The 18095-nt window shown below is 45.6% G+C and overlaps 1 protein-coding gene across 1 annotated transcript in view; it reads right to left on the minus strand.

Moving 5' to 3' along the window:
* Window positions 1-18095, minus strand: part of LOC102865765 (myomegalin-like) — a 37035-nt gene that overhangs the window by 11376 nt on the left and 7564 nt on the right. Inside the window, exons 2-10 of the mRNA XM_006900335.1 lie at window positions 15583-15818; window positions 14464-14515; window positions 13206-13429; window positions 10152-10337; window positions 7167-7418; window positions 5035-5166; window positions 4306-4425; window positions 2762-2951; window positions 1809-1933 (exon numbers count right to left, since the gene is read on the minus strand). Of these exons, the coding sequence (XP_006900397.1) occupies window positions 1809-1933; window positions 2762-2951; window positions 4306-4425; window positions 5035-5166; window positions 7167-7418; window positions 10152-10337; window positions 13206-13429; window positions 14464-14515; window positions 15583-15818 (1517 nt within the window). The remainder of the gene's footprint in view (window positions 1-1808; window positions 1934-2761; window positions 2952-4305; window positions 4426-5034; window positions 5167-7166; window positions 7419-10151; window positions 10338-13205; window positions 13430-14463; window positions 14516-15582; window positions 15819-18095) is intronic.

Genomic DNA, 18095 nt, shown 5'->3' on the forward strand with positions numbered 1-18095 from the left:
GTATATGTGGAGGACAAACATCAAGGTATGAGTCTCCGTGAAGTTCACATGAATCCAGAGGGCATATGATTAACCTTAGAGCTATTGACCGGAGAGCAGCATCTTCCCAGGCAGGAGGTAAGCACTGGACTAGAAAAGGATAGGAGGGACTGAGGGGGAGGGAGATTTGATGTCTATCATGCTCAAAAATCATAGAGAAGGGGAGGAGGAGGAAGTCCTATTGGGAACATATAAGGGTGGGAGTCAGCACGATAGCCCAGGGTCAGAACATTGGAACTTTCAATCTCTCTATGGTAGCCTAGTGGAAAGAAGTTGTGCTGGCATCCCAAAGGTAGGTGGCTGGAATCCACCAGCTGATCCACAGAAGAAGGATGGGCAATTTCCTCCTGTGCAATTAATTGCCTCTGAAAACCCACTGAAAGGTCAGCTGTGAGTTGGTTCTCACTTGGTGATACACAACAACAACAACATGCATTTCCTCACAGTGAGGGATACATACACAAAATAAATGTTCTACAAGGTTATAAGCCCTTATCTGAAAACTGTGGAGCCAAATGTATTGTATAGACAAACATATCAAAATGGAGACATTGCTCTAGCTTTTAGCTACATTAACAGGACACTTGTATTGTATATATTAGATAATACTTCTGAGGCCACAGTCCCTATTCAAACCCAATAACATTTCTGCTGTTATTTGTATAAATCTTCTCACTAAACAAGATGAATGAAGACTATGAGTAGCTTTTTCGTTTCTATTTTGTCACCAAATGAATATATAAAAGGGCTTCAGATTCAGAGATCTTATGGAATTTTGGAATTAAGGAAGAAAGATTATAGACCTTTAGTCGTCAAAGTTTTAACATGAATCCTAAATGACTCATAAAAGGGAGAACAGGCGTGAAAGGGGTGGTCAGGCGTGAAAGGGGTGGTCATTCAGGATAAAGAAGTAACTTTCAGGAACGAATTCCAAAGCTCCATGATGATCTTGTTCTTCCCTTGGATCCAGATTTTTACCAGATTTTGCTTATTCTCTCTGGAAAGCGTTTTTTGTCTATCAAAAACATTTTTTTTTCTCTAAATAAAAAAGCAACAACACCTTAGAGGGGACTCTCATCATTGACTTGCCCAGAGTATTACTATGCTCGACCAAGAGATTTATCTGATTCAAATGCTTCCCACCTCCAGTGTATCGATCCACCCACCACTCTCACCATCTTGAAGGGTTGGGAGTTTCATCAGGAACATCTTTTGCTTCTCTAGCAGTCAGGAGGCCTCCTCTGCCGTATATGCACCATGTGCATTTTAACTTCCATGTCTTTGTGCATAAGCGACTCTCCTAACCTCATATGAATCTTGAGTTTATTCAGCAAGTTAGGACTCTACAGCTTCCCCATTGTTGTTGCTGTTATGCACCATCAGGTAGGAATCAATTGTTGTTATGTGTCATCAAGTTAGAACCAACTCACAGCTGACCCTGCAGTGGGTTTTCAGAGGATGTAAATCAATGAGCAGAAAGCTGCTCACCTCTCACCTGCAGAGCAGCTAGTGGATTTGAACTATCTGCCTTTGGGTTCACAGTGCAACTTCTTACCACTAAGCTACCAGAGCTCCCTGTAGCTTTCCTAGATCTCCACAACTCTCAAAGAAAGAGTTCAGCTGGCTCCTACGTAAGGGGAGGAAGTTCATACAGAGGTGAGTGGGGAAGTGGGGGGGGGGGGGAAGGGGTTTGTGCGGGGAGAAGGGTGCAACAATGAATGAATGGAATCCCAAAATCTCTGTAGATGTTCATTGGAAGGAGCACATACCTTTCGGCCCAGTCTTGGAATTGCCATACAGGACCTCATAGATCTGGAGCTCAGACTGCAGGGACTGGAAGAGCTGCTGTTTCTCTTCACACTGTTGCTGCAGGAGAGTCAGCTTGTGCTGCAGCCTGTGGGGGAGAAGCAAGGGCCACTGGCCGGTCAGCACCACCTGGCCACACCAGGGCGAGAAGCTGGCAGACGGCCTTTGCCTCACTGAGCATTAGCCTTGCATGTCAAATCAGAGGTCGTCATCGAGTTGATTCTGCCTATGGTGACCCCACATGTTCAAGAGTAGAAGTGCTCTATGGGGAGTCCTAGGCTATAATGTCTAAAGAAGTATACCTACCACCAATCTACTTCTTTCTTCAGTAGCATTACTGGTTAGATTTGAACTGCCAACTCAACTCACTGTCGTTGAGTTGGTTCTGACTCATAGCAACCTTCCATCACATTTCCAATGCTGTAAGGCCTAATGGGAGGAAACTGCTCATCTTGCACTCAAGGAGCCGTTGGCAGATTTGAACCACTGGGCCTTTTGGGTACCAATGCTACACATTATGCACTATGTCACCAGAGCTCTGTTTGAGGTTGGTAGTCTAGTGGAAATTATTTGCACCACTCTGGGACCTAAACAAACAAATCCCAACCTACTGCCATTGAGTCACTTTCAATTCATGACAAGCCTCTATTTGGTTTCTGAGATGGAGTATCATTATTGGATACTGCCTCATTTTTCTCCTGTGGAGTTGCTGGTACATTCAGACCAACACTCATTTGGTTAGATGCCCAGCATATACTGCACGACACCACCAGTGCTCTGTAAAGTTACCCACAGATCAGGAACAGGCAGAGGAGAAAAGGAGGTTTCCAAAAGATGCTGTTGACTCTCCTGCCAATGTCTCTTCTTCTAGATTTGGAAGTGAGGCCACTTTCCCGATGTGTGGGCCAGCTCTTACCTGGAGTCTTTCTCCTGAAGGGATAGCCTTTCTTCCCGGAAATGCAAGACCTCTTGCTGCTTCTCCTTCAAGTCATCCAGAAGCTGCTGCTGTTCTACCTTCTGGCGCTCCAGCTCCATTTCCAGCTCTTGAAGCCGGGACCTTGAGGACAGCAGTGCCTCCCTCAGGCATTCGGTTTCCTGGGAGTGCTCTGGTGAGAAGAACACAGGAGTGTTTTACATTGAGGGAACATGGTCAGTAGGAAGATGAAACCAAAAACATCTATCAAGAGGTGGAAGGAAGCTGAAGGGAAGGGAGGTCCTGTGATTGTGGACAAAGAGCAGGCTCGCACACCTCCACTTTGTCATGCCTTTAACATTCTGGTTTAAACTGTTCTGAGAGAAAACATTCTGGTTTCTATGCTCACCATTTTCGAGGTGCCCACTGGCCATCTGCTTAATAATCTATTCTTGAATTTTGCCAGTGATCAACATCAAGATGTCTTGTCTACAATATTCACAAGATAATATTTTCACCACTGAGGAAACTGGACATTTGCCCTTTTCTTTAATCAGAGCGTCTCTGATCATTGCGATTTCTCATAGGCTATTGGCAGGGACTCTAAGATTAAGGCTGCATGTTTCATGAGTCCTCTGGGGTGGAACTCACCTGGGTGTGACAAACTGTACTCATTTGACTCTCATCCAATACTTCCTCTTGTGAGGTCAATTTTATTCTTCTCAAGCATGCAATGATAGTTCAGTAGCTCTGACTTCTCTCTTATCTAATTTTCGTTCTCTTCCCCAGATAGTGGCCTTCATCTCAAGCCTGCGTGTTCTGAGTGACTAATTTAGACAGATCTCTTGATTTATTTTCCTTTTCCACAGGCATTCTTTCATTCTGGACTCAATTCTTTTGGGCACTATTCTTAGTTTTTTATGGCTGTTGAGTAAATATTTGTAAACAGAAATAATTTATTATTGATATACTGATCAATTAACACTAGGATCTACAGTCTCTCTGACCACAGAAGAAATGATGCTCATTGAAGTGAGTTAGAGAAGCTTTGGAGGATATATTGCTAGTGTTTCCAGACACAAAAACATCAAGAGTACTGTCCTGAGAGAGTGATCCTGAGATCATGAGTCAGGGGTCGTGGTGAGGAAGTATAAGAATAACAGAGTTGCAGTAACAGATGAACAAACTTGAGAGGGAACACAGTACTTCCCTTTCTTCTTTTCCCAGTTCCAAATCAAGAATCAAGAAGGAGAAGAGAACTAACACTAAACTGCTATCCAAATAGATGACTAGTGAGTGACTCTCAGGATCTACAATGGCTTTCACAGAACTATGTGTTCCTGAATCATCAGGTTCTAAGAGCTCATAGTTGAGACCTCTTGGAAAGTAGCCCTTGCTAGAACGAGCGTAGTTATAGAGTTTAGGGTCAGTGTATCTGGGCAACGTGGTTAGCACCATCTTCTCTTTCCTTCTCCCACTGATAACTAGTGTGGACAGGTAACTAGAGAGTCAGGAGTCACCACAGTCCATGGTTTTTGACCACTTACCTCTAGAAATGTGACTCAATTGAGCCTGAAGGCTCCGGTTTTCTTCCCTGAGGGCCCTGTTCTCATTGTAGAGCTGAGGAATGGAGTCCAGTCCCTGACTGCAGAAGTTCGTAGAGGAGCCTGTCCCAGAAAATTCAATGAGGCAAGTTATACATTTGGGTAACAGATGCTCACAAGAAGTTCATCATTCTGTATTTCCTAAAGGTACTGTCACCCCTAGATGGAGGCTCATATTTGTTTTTCACATGTCTTTTCTCAGGAGTACTTGATATGCATCTACTTGTAAGACCTGCAGATTGTGTAAGAGGCACAGTAGTTGCCTCCAAAGGGTGAGCAAAGCAAATGTGTGTGCAAGGGATGGTCTCCGAGTGACAGTAGCCCACAAGAAGAGCAGAGGGAGAAGGACCAGCTCTGGGAAGTGGCAGAGGGGCTCGTCTTGAAGACCTGGACTCTATGACTTGTCAATCATGTAACAAAGTCACATGTGAGCAATTACAAGACAAGATGAGAGGTCAGACCTCCAGGAGCTGACCTAGCTCTGCCTGGGGGAAAGTCACTCTCAGAACCCAGATAAGGCCATCAAGTAGGGCAGTAGTACCTGTCTCATGCTGGACTCTTTGTAAGGAACAAGCGAAATAAAGTGCTTTGGAAAAGGCCAAAGCCCTGCTCAGGGTTCAGAAGTTTCCTAAAGGTGGCCCTAAGTTGAGGAAGCCCGGTGGTGTCTCCTACCGTTTCCTCGGGCGGTGGAGCTGAGCCGGTGTTCCAGCTGCTCCCGCAGGCGGTCGTTGATGCAGATGGACTCCTCGAGGCGCTGGCGCAGGTTCCGGATTTCACCCAGATGCTCCTCCAGCAGATCGGCCCCTGCAGCCCCCAGCAGTGCAGGGAGGCAGATGGGAGAACTGTGGTCACTGGTGAGGCCAGGGGCTGGGGCTGGGCCACTGGCCCCTTAGCAACATCCCCAAACATCATCAACCCTCTGCCAACTTCATCCTCTCATGGATAACCAGGTTAGTTCTGTCTAAAGAGTATGTGGGCTTTAAACACAGGATTGCCCCAAGCTAAACAGCCACATGAGATTTGGTAAGTTGCTGGGAGATCCACATGAGTGAGAAAAATAACTGTAAGCTCCTGGCAGGGCCTGCCCAGCACCTGGGAAGGTGTCATTGCTCCTAAGTGTGGCTTTGAGGGTGATAGAGGAGACCTCACTCTCTATCCTAATGCTTTCTTCTTACTGATTGGTGACTACACATTTTTTAGTAGGGGATGGAGGCTTTGCTGCACCCTTAGAAAAATAGACCCAAGATAAAGATATATGAACTTAAGCTTATGCCTAATGAATGGTACATACCCCTCCCTCAAATCACTTTTAACATAGAAGGAAGAAAGAAAGGTGGGCCTCCAAGGATCTGGGGAACTGAAGGTAGACAAGGAAGAAGGGACACATCTTCCCTTGTACAGCTTCTCCATCAAAAAAAGGAAAGCGATGTTCAAGAAGAAAAGAGGGGACAGTTCTAACAACAGACATCTACTGTGCTACTGTGTTACAGTCTTCCCCAGAATATTACTATGTTCTTATTGTTGGAACTAAGCTTCATCTGAATCATCATCTCTCTGTTTAGTGTGATGTATCTTAGCCTCAACATTGAGTGATAGGAGTAAGAGGGAAAGTTGAATTCTGTGCGCAAAGTATATGTGCATGCATCAGGGAAGAGCTGTCGTAAAAATAGCCTCTCTTTCTCCATCAACTCCTAGCAGATGGAAGAAGGTCCCTGTGAGTGTGTGTGTCTAAGGCTGGATGGGGGAGGCTTGGGGTGCACTGAGCAAGGACGTGAATGTCAGAGCACAAGAGGCAGATTGCTGACTTTCCTATTTCCTGTAGAGTACTAAGGGCCAGGACAGGGAGGATGACAGAGTGCACCTCGAAAGGGCCCAGCATTGGGGGGCAGCCTTATTCTTGGAATGAAAGTGAGGTGGAGTGGGTCTGTTACGGCTTTTGTTGCTTACAATGGTTTTCCTCAACCATTGTCTAGCCAGCTGCCTTAACTCTGTCTGGCCTGCAAGCATGTTGAGCTGCCCCAGCTGCCTCAATTCAGCCTAACATGGTTTGTCTACATCATCAAGAGCTGTGTGAGGCCCAGACTCGGAGCTACAGGAAAGCAGTGCAGCCTCAGTAGAGGAGGCTGGCCGGAATGATTTGTTGACTTAGCCCAAGCTTGCTGGAAGTTGAGAAGTAGTTTTCTGGACTAAGAAACAGTGATATTTGTCTGATTTGGGATTGCTGCTCATTCATTTAGATGTATCTGATTTGGGACTGCTTTTCCAAGGAACCTGAGCTAGAGGCCTTCACCCAAGCTTGCTGGAAGATTGAGCGATTTGTGATTATTATGTATTGTTGCCAATCAGTAAAGGCTGTTAATGTTGCCTGGACTGAGGGATTGTGTGGTTATTTACTGTATACTGTTTCTTGCTATCCTGAGTTGTGGTCTATTGACTTCCCTAATGACTCCCTCAATCATGAGTACGGTATTGCAAAATCTTTGTGGTCACTACAATGAATTTCAGACCCAGTTACTAGTAAAATTGTTGTTAGAATTGTTGGAAGTGGGTGCAGGGGTATGGGAGACCGTGTCAGGCCTTGTAGCTATTAGTTTGGCATTGCAGATGTTGTTGATAGGGACAGCTGCCCTTTGTGGAGTCAGGAGAAGTCAGACTTAGTCATCCCCATGCTGATCTTGGTCCAATTTCAGACAGACATAAAAAGGCCCTTTCACTTTATACCCTTCTATGAGCCAGACAGGAAGAGAGTAGACTCTGAATCAGATTTCATTTCACAAGGTGACCGTTCCCTCTTTTTGCTGTACCTGTGGGTTTGGAGTTAAGCTGGTACACAGAGGAACCTGAGGATAAGTCTCCAGATACACTCCCTTTCTGAGGCCTCATCATGTCCCATGGGCCACGGCTGCCCAGGTACCCAGGATCCAAGATTCTGTCCAAGTCTCCAGTGTTTCTTGGAGGAGAGTGTGACTGGGCAGGATTAAGGTTGGGGGCAGAGTTGGCTTCCAAATGGTTACTTGGCAATGTACTTAGGGAAGCAGGAGGGCCAGTGCTGATGCCTGGATGGAAAGAAACATCAATGAGAAACTAATAGAGTAGTCCAAAGGAAGGATCGGCAAGGGAGTGTGGAATTGCTAAGGACAGAAACCAGCAGGGGCCAAATGGGAAGTCAGAGATTCCAGTTCACTGTGGAATACCAAGTAGGCAGAGACATTTGGTATTCCTAGAAAGTTATAACTTGGAAACTTTTATTTTCAACCCAAGAATCTCCTAGCATGAAACAAGATGTAGAGAATGGATAATGTACCTGAAACACACAAACATACACAAACTGTCCAATGACCCTACTCTTAGTTTCTTCTATAAGTCTTCATAATAATGTACCGAAAACTACAGAAGTAGAACTCACTCCCAAAGGTTGGGAGTCAAGAGTTTAACAGGACACTATATTGAACATATTTGCCTACATGTATTTGTGGTTCCCCCAAAAGTATCCAGCCCATACGTCCATTCTTCCACAGGAATGTCAGAAGAATGGGACAGGAAATATAGTTGCACGTGATAGGCCCATTGCTCCAGACTGCAGAGGTTTTGGGGGAAAGTCTATGTAAAATCAAGTGGTGATCTGGATCGCATCCAACATTATTAAAGGAAATGTAAAATCTTATCATTCTTGTCCAGAGAATATTGCACCTTCTTAAAATCAGGGAAAAGTGACCAGAAAACTTCTTGAGTGGATTTTATTAGAAATGCTATGGAATCATGGGTCCATTATCTTCTTGTTGCCAAAAGCTAAACCAGCCAATCTCTCTACTACTTCTATGAGAGTATTAGAAGAAGACGACTTAAAGTTTAGCTAGATATTATAGCTCCCATTACCCCAGACTATAGAACTCTTGGGGGAAGTGCTATGTGAAAGTGCCCCATCATCTCTGTTTCTATGTATAAAGGAGCCTAACTTTGGGTAAGACCATGGTTTGGGAGAAATGCAGAAATTGCTTTCTTTCAGGGGACATCCCCATGGGTGGCAGCATTGACAAGCAGCTCTACCAAAGGAAGCAGGAGTGAACGAAACCTCTGGATCCTCGAATCAAGTCAAATTCCTCAGAAGAATTAATACTATTGGCACCTACATTTGCTCCCTCAGCTCCCGCCCTTGTTTCTGTTTCTAAAATTTGACAGCATATGGGAATGTGGGAATGACTTAGGAAAAGAAGAGGGAGTAGATGTACTGATGCCCAGGCTCCCAAAGATTTTGGCTTTAATTGATACAGGGTACAGCTCAGACAATGGATGCTTTCAAAATTATCCCTGGTGATTTGAACGGGCAGCAAAGGGTAGGGCTATCCTTTGTCAACTTCCAAAAGATAAGTTATTCCTTGGCATCACTTTGAGTCAAAAGGAAAATGAAAATTTTAAGTATCTAAATTTTAATATAGATTCAAAAGATATCATTTCATTCCTCTTTCAATTTCCCCCCACCATAAGAAGGCAAAAGGAGAAATCAGTGGTGTTAGCCAGTCTGCTTACTTCTTCACCATGGTTCCAAGTCTCTCAGAAACAATGATAAGTATTCTCATATTTCTATTTCCTCTGGCCATATGATAGAGCACATGCCTGAAACCATGCACAGACACCACACAGACCAGCCACAAGCCAAGGAGCTATTAGCCTCACAGGGACTTAGAAAGTTGCCATGCCCCACTGTCCACACAGAAGCTTAGTTTAAGCAAACAAGGAGTGCTGGTAGGGATCTTCAGGTGGTCCGGACGGTGTTGTGAGGCAAATTATAGGCTGTGATCCTAGGTCACTGGTCACACTTTGCGTGGGGACCCTTGCTATCACTTACCCAAGCTTCTCCATAGGCACCTGGTTTGAGAGAATGTAAAACTCTTGTGTGTCTGTGTATGTGTGTGTAAAACTATTGGAAAGGAAAGAAATTTGTGACCAAATAAGGGTTGTTGTTTTTTTTAAGCTATAAGTGATCACACACAATACACAAATGTATGATGACCAAACCAGTGCATATATCCCCCCAACAACTTTCTAAAAGATGATTGTACACAGACCAAGAATTGCATGACTACATATAATCAACTATCTTTAGGAGTCCCCAGACAGAATTCACTGGCAGACATCATTCTGCTTTGGCTTCTGGTTCTAGTGGGCCAAGAATCACCTGTCCAGAGCAAGCATAAACTTGAGCCATAGGAAAACAGGCTCTGTCACCTTTTCTTCTGAGCCCCTCCACCACCACCCATTTTGCTCCCAACCTGATGGCGTCAGGATCTGGACTTGTTAAGAGCATGGCACAGCAAGAGGCCATAACAGCCACACAAAGTATCCCAGTGAACAGGGACACGTTTTCATGACCACTTTATACTGCACGTATTTTCTGTTCTTGTGTGCCATTACGTCAATTCTGACTCATAACACCCTACCTTGCAAAGACACTAAGCACCCTTCTGAATCCTACTAGCAAATATTTCACCATTTGGCTGGGGCTTCAGGACACCTGGTAGAGCACCAATGTCAACAGTAAACGAGTTCCAGGTTTACTGCCTGCCCAGTGAAGGCATACACTGATTAACTGATTAGACACATGCTAGGGGGAAAAAAAATCAGTAAATATATTCCACAACAAGCAGAACCTTCCCTAAAGATCTCATCTGTAACATGTATCCCTGTGTTATTATTTGTTTAAACTCTGTCAGCAAGACAAAGCCATGCAGAGCCACCCGCAGCGTGGGGACAGCAGCCGCAAGCACACAAATGCAGCAGGAGGTGCTCACTTTCTCCCAGCTGCTTCTGCAGCATCTGCAGCTCCTGCTGAGCCTCGGCCAAGGAGAACCCTGGTGTCTCGGAGCACCCGAGGAGGGGAGGGCCTGGGGAGCTGAAGGGCAGGAAGCTGGGCGGAGCGGAGGGCAGTGGAGCCTGGGGGAAGCTAACCAGCTTGGGCATGGAGTTAAAGTGAAAGCCTAGAAACAGAAATGTGGGGAGAAAGAAGAAACACCATTAGAGAGAAAGTAAGAGCAGCAAGAATGGATAAAAACCTGAGAGCGTGGACCTGTTCCCTGAGCAGTGGCTGTCATTCAGGGCAGGGCAGGCTGAGATGGGCAGGGGTGATCACTCTTTTACCGGAGCTGGCCTGGCTGGCTCCTCCACCTTTTCCATGTGTGATGGTGACCTTGCACCTATATCCCATGTGCATCTTGAGAACAAATGGCTACAGAAGGAAGGTGGCATTTCCAGAACATGGGCAGGTGCCCGAGTACCTTTCAGAGTCCCTTCCCAGCAATCCGGGGCCTGGCTGTGCTCGAATACTCTACAGGACCCTGGGGCCTGACTCATGGTGACCGCAAGTGTCCAAGAAAAACTGCGCTCCATATTCAAGGCTGTGATCTTTTGGAAGTAAACTGTCTAGGCTTACTTCAAAGGTCTTCTGGGTGGGTTTGAACCATCCACCTACTGCCACCTGCTGGGTGGGAAATGGTACAGCGCACAACCGTGGGTGCTACCCAGGGACGACTGAATCAATCATTCACAGAGAGGAAGGCTCAGACATTTACATTTTTTAAAGTTTTACGGGTGACCAATATAAAGGTCTTTAGGAACCCTGGGAGTTTAGGCTGTTTGAATCTGCTCCAGGTTCCTTAGCCTATGAAGAATGCCTAATCATGTGAAAGACAATGGCTGCATTCACAAATGTGTCTTTTTCTTCCTCTAGGGTGCTGACACTGTATCAATTGTTATATAACAGAAATCAAAGGCGTGGTGCAATTGTCAGGCATTTGGTTGCTAACCCAAAGGCTGGCAGTTTGAATCCACCCAGTGCTCCACAGGACAAAGGCCTGGTGATCTGCTCTTACAAAGATTATGGTCTAGAAACCCTATGGGACAGTTCTACAGTGGTTAGGAGTCAGAATCAACTCAACAGCACAAAAACAACACCAACCTTCTGCTCTCTTTGGCCCCAAAGCATTTACACAGATGTCTGCAGCTCTGGACAGCTTTCCCCACTGATGTATGGGTTCGGCTTCTAACCATCCTGGCCAGGATGAAGATTTGGGATGCTCCTTTTTCTTAAAGTTTTCATTGGCTTGTGCTCAGGAGACATTAAGATAGCAGAGGGAACGTACTGTGCTTTCTGAGAGTTTCTCTGCCTGAGTCACACCTCCTTCCCAACCACCCTGGAGGCAGCTGGCATTTCTGCAGGAGTGAGGAGGTGAGAGGAGCTGTGGGCAGCACTGTGGCTGAACAGTGCATGCCTGGCAGCTGCGCGAGTGCCTAGGAAACACACCCTCTGTCGGCCCCAGGGCACACATTCCAAAGGCTGCTCAGGTATTTATAAACGTGTGAATAGTAACGCCATGGGGAAAGAATCCTGCTTCACTGGGAAAGATGAGAAAGGATTTGAGTCTGAGAATAAGTGGCAGCCAGAGAGAATGAGGAAAAACAAAACTGGAATAGAAAAACTGAGTAGCCAAGGGGCTTGGGAGAGGGATGAGCCCCATCCCTGCTTACTCCCTGTAGTTCTGGAGGAAGAGGGCTGTGGGCAGAGTGTGGGCCATAGAATTCAGCTGCTCAGGTAAATAGCCACCAGTCGTGAGCTGGTACTATGGGTTATAAGATGCAGCAGGTCAGCATCCCCTGCTCTGAAGGAAGTGTCACTACCTATTCATTCAGAAGCTCACTGTGCAGGTGAAATGGAGGCATGTGGGTGGAGAGCTTGGAAGGAACAGGTGATCAGCAGAAGGGATGTGGTATTTCATTTTTCTCCTTGGTTACTGCCATTCTAGGAGAAACACTTTGACTCTTTTCTTCCCAGAATGAAACGAGGGAAAGGAAAGAGAATATTTATTTTCTTAAATGAGTAGCAAAAAAACTATAAAAGAATAAATAAATAAAAAGATAAATAGACACTTGGGTTAAAGCCTACTACATATCACTTATTTTCTCAATTATTTCAAACAAAACAAAAAATCAGACACACATGAGAAATTCGAATAGCCTCCTGCTTATCTGAGATGTGATATTATGACTCCCTGGCAGTTCACATTTGTACCTGAGAGAGAGGAGATGGAGTGACTTCCCCATGGGCTGGTGCATACCTGAATGGGCCTGGCTGGACTCCTTGGGGGGACTCTGGGGAGTTGGCATGCTGATGGGGTGGCTGCTGGATTCGGCCTTAGCACCCTGAGATGCACTGGATGGTGATGGCTTAGAAGACAACACAGCAGAATGACTCGAATGATGGATGGAATCTATAAACCCATGAATGAAAGAAAATGTTTGGTCTTCCACTGAGAAGAGGAATCAGGCCTTAGATTACTCAGAGTCACCAGGACTAGCAGTGTTCATTTCCTTGCCCACTGGTGAGCTCAGGGGTGAGACAAGTCACCTTGGGGGTGATGGTGAGGTTCAGAGCTCTGAAGCCCAGAAAAAGAAGCCTCTGAAAATATCAAGCAAAACTGATAGCATCTGTGGACACCCACAGACGTACAGGGTACATGGTTCAGGAACTGATATTATTAAGATCATTGCAGAGTGGTAAGATGTCCCTTCTTAAAGCAGGTCTAATGGATGGACGCTGTGCACACGAGGCAGGGGTTGAGGGAGAGCCTGCCATGATCTCCCCACTCCCCTGCTAGGTCTTGCCTTAGGTCCAACACCACATGGCTGAGGTGACTTCTGGAGTCAGAAAAGGAACAAGGATTCCTGACCCACTAGGGTCTGTGCTTGGCACTTGGATACAGATCCATGTCTGCCATGATACACACCGGGTGACTCTAGAAGGCCTGGTGTCAGGGGAAGGTCTAGGGAGAGGCCCTCAGCAGTGCAGCTACCTGAGTGTGTGGGTGAAGCTTTCTTCTCCTCATCGTGAGTGTACTCGCTGGCTGTGTCCATGTCAGAGCTGGCATCTAGGTCATCAGACAGGAAGGATGTGCTACTGGGAGAGCGATGGGAGTCAGACAAGGCCCGGCTGCTGGAGGGGGTTAGGGACCTGGCATCCAGTTTGGCCTGCAGGACTTCAATCACTTTCTCCTTCTCCTGCAGCTCCCTGCTGAGCCTGGTGGGTGAGGCAGACAGATGAGATTCAAAGGCCACCTGGCCAAGGCCAGTGAGAGAAGTCACAGGACCACAGAGACTTGGAGAAGTGCTCTGTCGCCTAAGGCACATTCATGACAGTAATGTTCAAACCATAGGCTGCAACTAACCCTGAGCCCGTGTTTTCCTGACTGTTGAGAGTCCCAGAATTCAGTTGCTCAGAATATAGGTGCTCAGAGATCTGCAGCCTGCAGTTCTCTTTCATTAGGGAACATGGTTTTCTTTTCTTCTAAGGAAGCTGTTTAATTAGTTTTGAACCCAGTTTGGAACAGGCCAACTGTCTTAAAAGTTCACTCTATCTTGAAACAAATACAGGAGAAATGGGAGGCCCCTGAGGATATTGAAGATGCCTAGAGAGCTCTGGTGGCTTAATAACAAAAAGCTGTGCTTTAATTCCAAAGGCATGAGGTTTGGATTGACCAGCTGCTCAACTGGAGAAGGATGGACAATCTCCTCCCATGCGATTTATTGCCTCTGAAAACCCGCTGGAGATCAGCTATGAGTTGGTTCCGACTTGACAGCACACAACAACAGCACAACCTGGCTAGTTCACATTAGGTCAGACTGACCGTCAGTTGCCATCTCTGGCAAATTAATGTGTAAATAGAAACCAACAGAATCATATGAAAGAGAGCAAAGAATTCCATTAAGTCAATGTTATCATTGCAGCATAATTCCTTAACCACTGGGCCACCTGAGCTCCCTAAGCCAATATTAAGGTGTTAAAAAAGCAAGTGAATCCATCACAATTAGTTGGGGTATTTTTTTCACAGAATCAGGAAGTTGCAGCTACCTTTGACCTCATGATCCTTGACACTGATTTCTTTAAAAGATCCTATTATAATCTGAATCTGGTGGCCTAACAGTTGTAAGGAGTTGAGCTGTCCATCAAGGGCTGGCGGTTCAAATCCACCAGCTGCTCCACAGGAGAAAGACGGGCAATCTCTTCCGATGCCTCTGAAGACTCACGGGAATGTGAGTGATCATGATTTTTACCTGAGGGCCAGCGGTTCAAGTCCGGCTTGATTTTTCTCACTTTTGTGATCCTCTGTGAACAAAATTCAGAGAGAAAAAGTAAGAAATCAAACAGGTCTCACATCTAAGAGCACAGACATTGGGGCCAATGAGGGGTTTTGCTTGTGGGGTTTTGCTTGTGTTTTGTTGTTGGGTTGTCATTTTAATTGTTTTATGTGGGCTTTGAGGATACCCTGGGAGAACTGCTCTGGAAGGTCCCAGCCTGTGTCTCTGGAGGGGGGGCCTAATAGGCTTTTCCGAGCTCACCAGCCCAACATGCTCTGACCTGCTGATCACTGACTTCCCCTGCCTAGAATCGGGGTAAAATGGCTGTGACTCAGCGATCTTGGACCCTTGCCCAGCTGCCATCTGGAACATTCTAGCCTTCTCCAGATGCATGGCTGTACACCTCATCATTCTCATATAGAACTTATTTGTGTTCCTGAGGAGATGACAACCTACCCTGTCCCATCTCTGCCCCTGTCCCTTGGAGATGGAATGTTCAGCCCCCAGCTCTGAACCTGCTGGACTCTTCCACGTGCTCTCAGGAAATTCTCTCTAAATAAAGCATTTCTGTAGAACTTAACCCTGGTTCTACTACTGCACATGGTACCCTAACTATGGCCCAAACAGCATGGCACTCTTCTTCATATTCAAAGGATATTCACCTGTAATCCATTCAATCAATAAGGACTTCTGCACCAAATGAAGGAGCAAAGACACAAGAGGAAAAGTCACTTGTTCAAATGACAACATCCAGACTGTCGCTTGGGCCCTGTAATTTTCAGTTCAGGATTCTTTACACTACAATTAGCTCTTCCTTTCTTTTCTCTTTTCCATTCCCTTTGTATTTGATGAATGCCGTCTCTTTCCTCAAAGTTCAATTTTAGTGGATGATGATGATTCTACAGTGTGACCTTGGCATCTCTAACCTGTTGTGTTCATCCTGGATGATACCCACCAGCCAGCTATTCCTGAGCCTGTAATAGCCCCAGGAGGAGGACACACGGGTGTAAAAGCTGCTCAGGGACATGCAGTGGCCTCCTGCCCTGGGATTGGGAAAAGGATAAAGAGTATTGCAAACACCCGGGGTCCACTCACTGGTGCTGAGCTTGCTGGTGAGCCTCTCAGCCAGCTGGCTGCCCTGGGCGAGTTGCTCCCGAAAGCTCTGCCCGAGGTAGTAGTCGATATCATTACTCCTGAGGAGGTCCTCGAAAGACTTTATTGCGTCTTTCACATGCTGGTTGAGAAGGTAACAGATGCCTCTCCCTTCTCGTATTTTCTGCCGTAGGTAGGATAGTTCTCGAGCTTGATCTTGAATCAGAGAATTGTATTTCCTAACGTAAGAATGAAGAGGAAAGACTAAGAACAGGAAAAGGCAAATTGTAAGTCATAGAGGTGTCTGCAGAGGTTTCTATGGGAAGATCTCCAAAGAACAGCCCAAGCTGAACACTGGTGTATAGATATAAAAGGTAAGAGCAAATTATGTTCTGAGAAAATAGTGCGTCAAACAACTAGTATTTTCCAAAACAAATTCTATGAGTGTAAAAACTAACATGTTTCACAGTCCACTGTAGTGCTAGAGGGACGTTGCCGAGACATATAAGCCCCAGCCCTCCACATTCTCATCTCTCCTGAGAGTCCCCTTGTTTTATCCTCTTTCTGCTAGCTCCCTTTTTTACTTTCTTTTGGAGAGTCACCTGTGTTGGGAAACTACCACCCATAGAAACTAACAGTGGCAGACTCAGTATATTGCTAACTGTTGTACAACACTGTCCTCCTGTGGCCACATCTTTTTCCTTGATCCTCCCAAACTGTGTCCAACTCTTCACACTTACCCAGGCCAGGAGGCTGACCTCAGCTCCTCAGCCAGCTTCCCTTCCAGTCCTGTTTTAGGGAGTTGGGCCTCCAGTTGGGACACTCTCTGGATAAGACTCTCTAGATCCTTTTTGGCCTGGAATCCTGGGGTGTAGAAAGCGCCAGTGCCGTCAGACAGCCACCCCTCGTCCTCATCAGTGGCACTATGAGGTGAAGACCCCTCAAAGGTACAAACAGCCTTCATCTTCCGGGGTCTTTCCAGGCTAGATGAGTAATCGCTGGTAACCGAGAGGGACCGCACTCGGCTCTTGAGGTTTTGAATGATCTTGTTGGAGTTCTGCAGCTGGGCCTTCAGGTCTCTGATGTCCTTCTGTAGGACAGCGATGTCTTCTGACTGTCCAAAAGCTTGGAACTCTTCATGCTTCCCTAGCTGCCTCTCTGCGGACACCTTCCTGGGGGGATTCATCAGCGCCAATCCCAGGCGCTCTTGCTCAGAACTCAGTCCCTCCATTGGGATGGTTTCCTGGAGGCTATCATGTTCTTCACACTCTGCGAAAAGACAGAAACATCTTCCTCAGAAAAAAGCTGCATGAGCTGCTGCAGCCATTTGCATCAGAGTGAAGGCAGGCTAAACCACAGGGCAATAATTAGCTGGGCAAAAGTTGAGGCAGCATTAGCACTACACTTGGCGCTCAAATATCTCATTTCTTATCTTTCAACAGCCCTGCATAAGGGAGCTCTGGTGGCCTAGTGATAAGAAACTTTGTGGCTATCTCAAAGGGACATGGTTCAAATCCACCAGCTGCTCCTCAGGAGAGGAATGGGCAATCGCCTCCATGATTTATTGCCTCTAAAATCCTGTTAGTTCTGACTCAGTGATACACACTATGACCTGTAAGCCAAGGCTGATTATCTTCTATTTGTGTCAAGGACAAAACAAAGCTCAGAGAACTATAAAGTGGCAAGCATGAACTCATTCAGACTTGTGCATTAGAGAGTCAGAACTCAATTCCCCAGTGCCTGACTGTATAACCTGTGTGCTTTCTACACACAAAAATGACTTTGACAGCTTGACAGTCACATTGCCTGATGTATTTAAGAAGGCCATAAAAACTCTAGGGTAAGTTGTTCCTGACTTCTGAAAATTTAACAATCCTCAAATATTAAGGTTTATCTGATTATAGCTGTATGAAAATAGGCACAAATAAAATATCTTAAAGAAGTCCAGCTGCCTGAGCTAGTGATGGCTGGGTCAGAGCTATGTGGTAATAACAGGAGTGAATGCATGGCAACTGGCCAGGTGCCAGATACTATTCTAAAGGGTTTCACAAAATTTTACTAATTTTTTATGTTAGTATCCCATAGGGTAGTTAGTTCCTTTGTTGCTGTTTTAGCATAAGAGGAAAGCAAAGGACAAACTGGTGATTAAACTAATGCCTTTAATCACCACACTGAATAGCCTCAGTGATGAGAAAGATCACGACTGATTTTCTCTTCTCAGTTTTCAATTTGGTGGATTATGCTGTATAATAGTCCTTTTATAATGGAGACAAAAATTTAATTTATGGTTTTCCCATCTCACAAATGTCATCTTGTCTCTTCATTAATAAGTTGTTGTTAATGAAGAGATTAAGAAATTGTGGTGCATTTACTCAATGGAATACTATGCAGCACCAAGGAATAACAGTAACAATTTTGTAAAATACCATATAACATAGGAGAGACTATAGAGCATTATGCTGGGTGAATTCAGTCTTATAAGGACAATTACTACATAAGACCATTATTTTTTAAAA

Source organism: Elephantulus edwardii, unplaced genomic scaffold, assembly GCF_000299155.1.
Source record: "Elephantulus edwardii isolate Elephantulus edwardi_28Jun2011 unplaced genomic scaffold, EleEdw1.0 scaffold00280, whole genome shotgun sequence".
Lineage (NCBI taxonomy): Eukaryota > Metazoa > Chordata > Mammalia > Macroscelidea > Macroscelididae > Elephantulus > Elephantulus edwardii.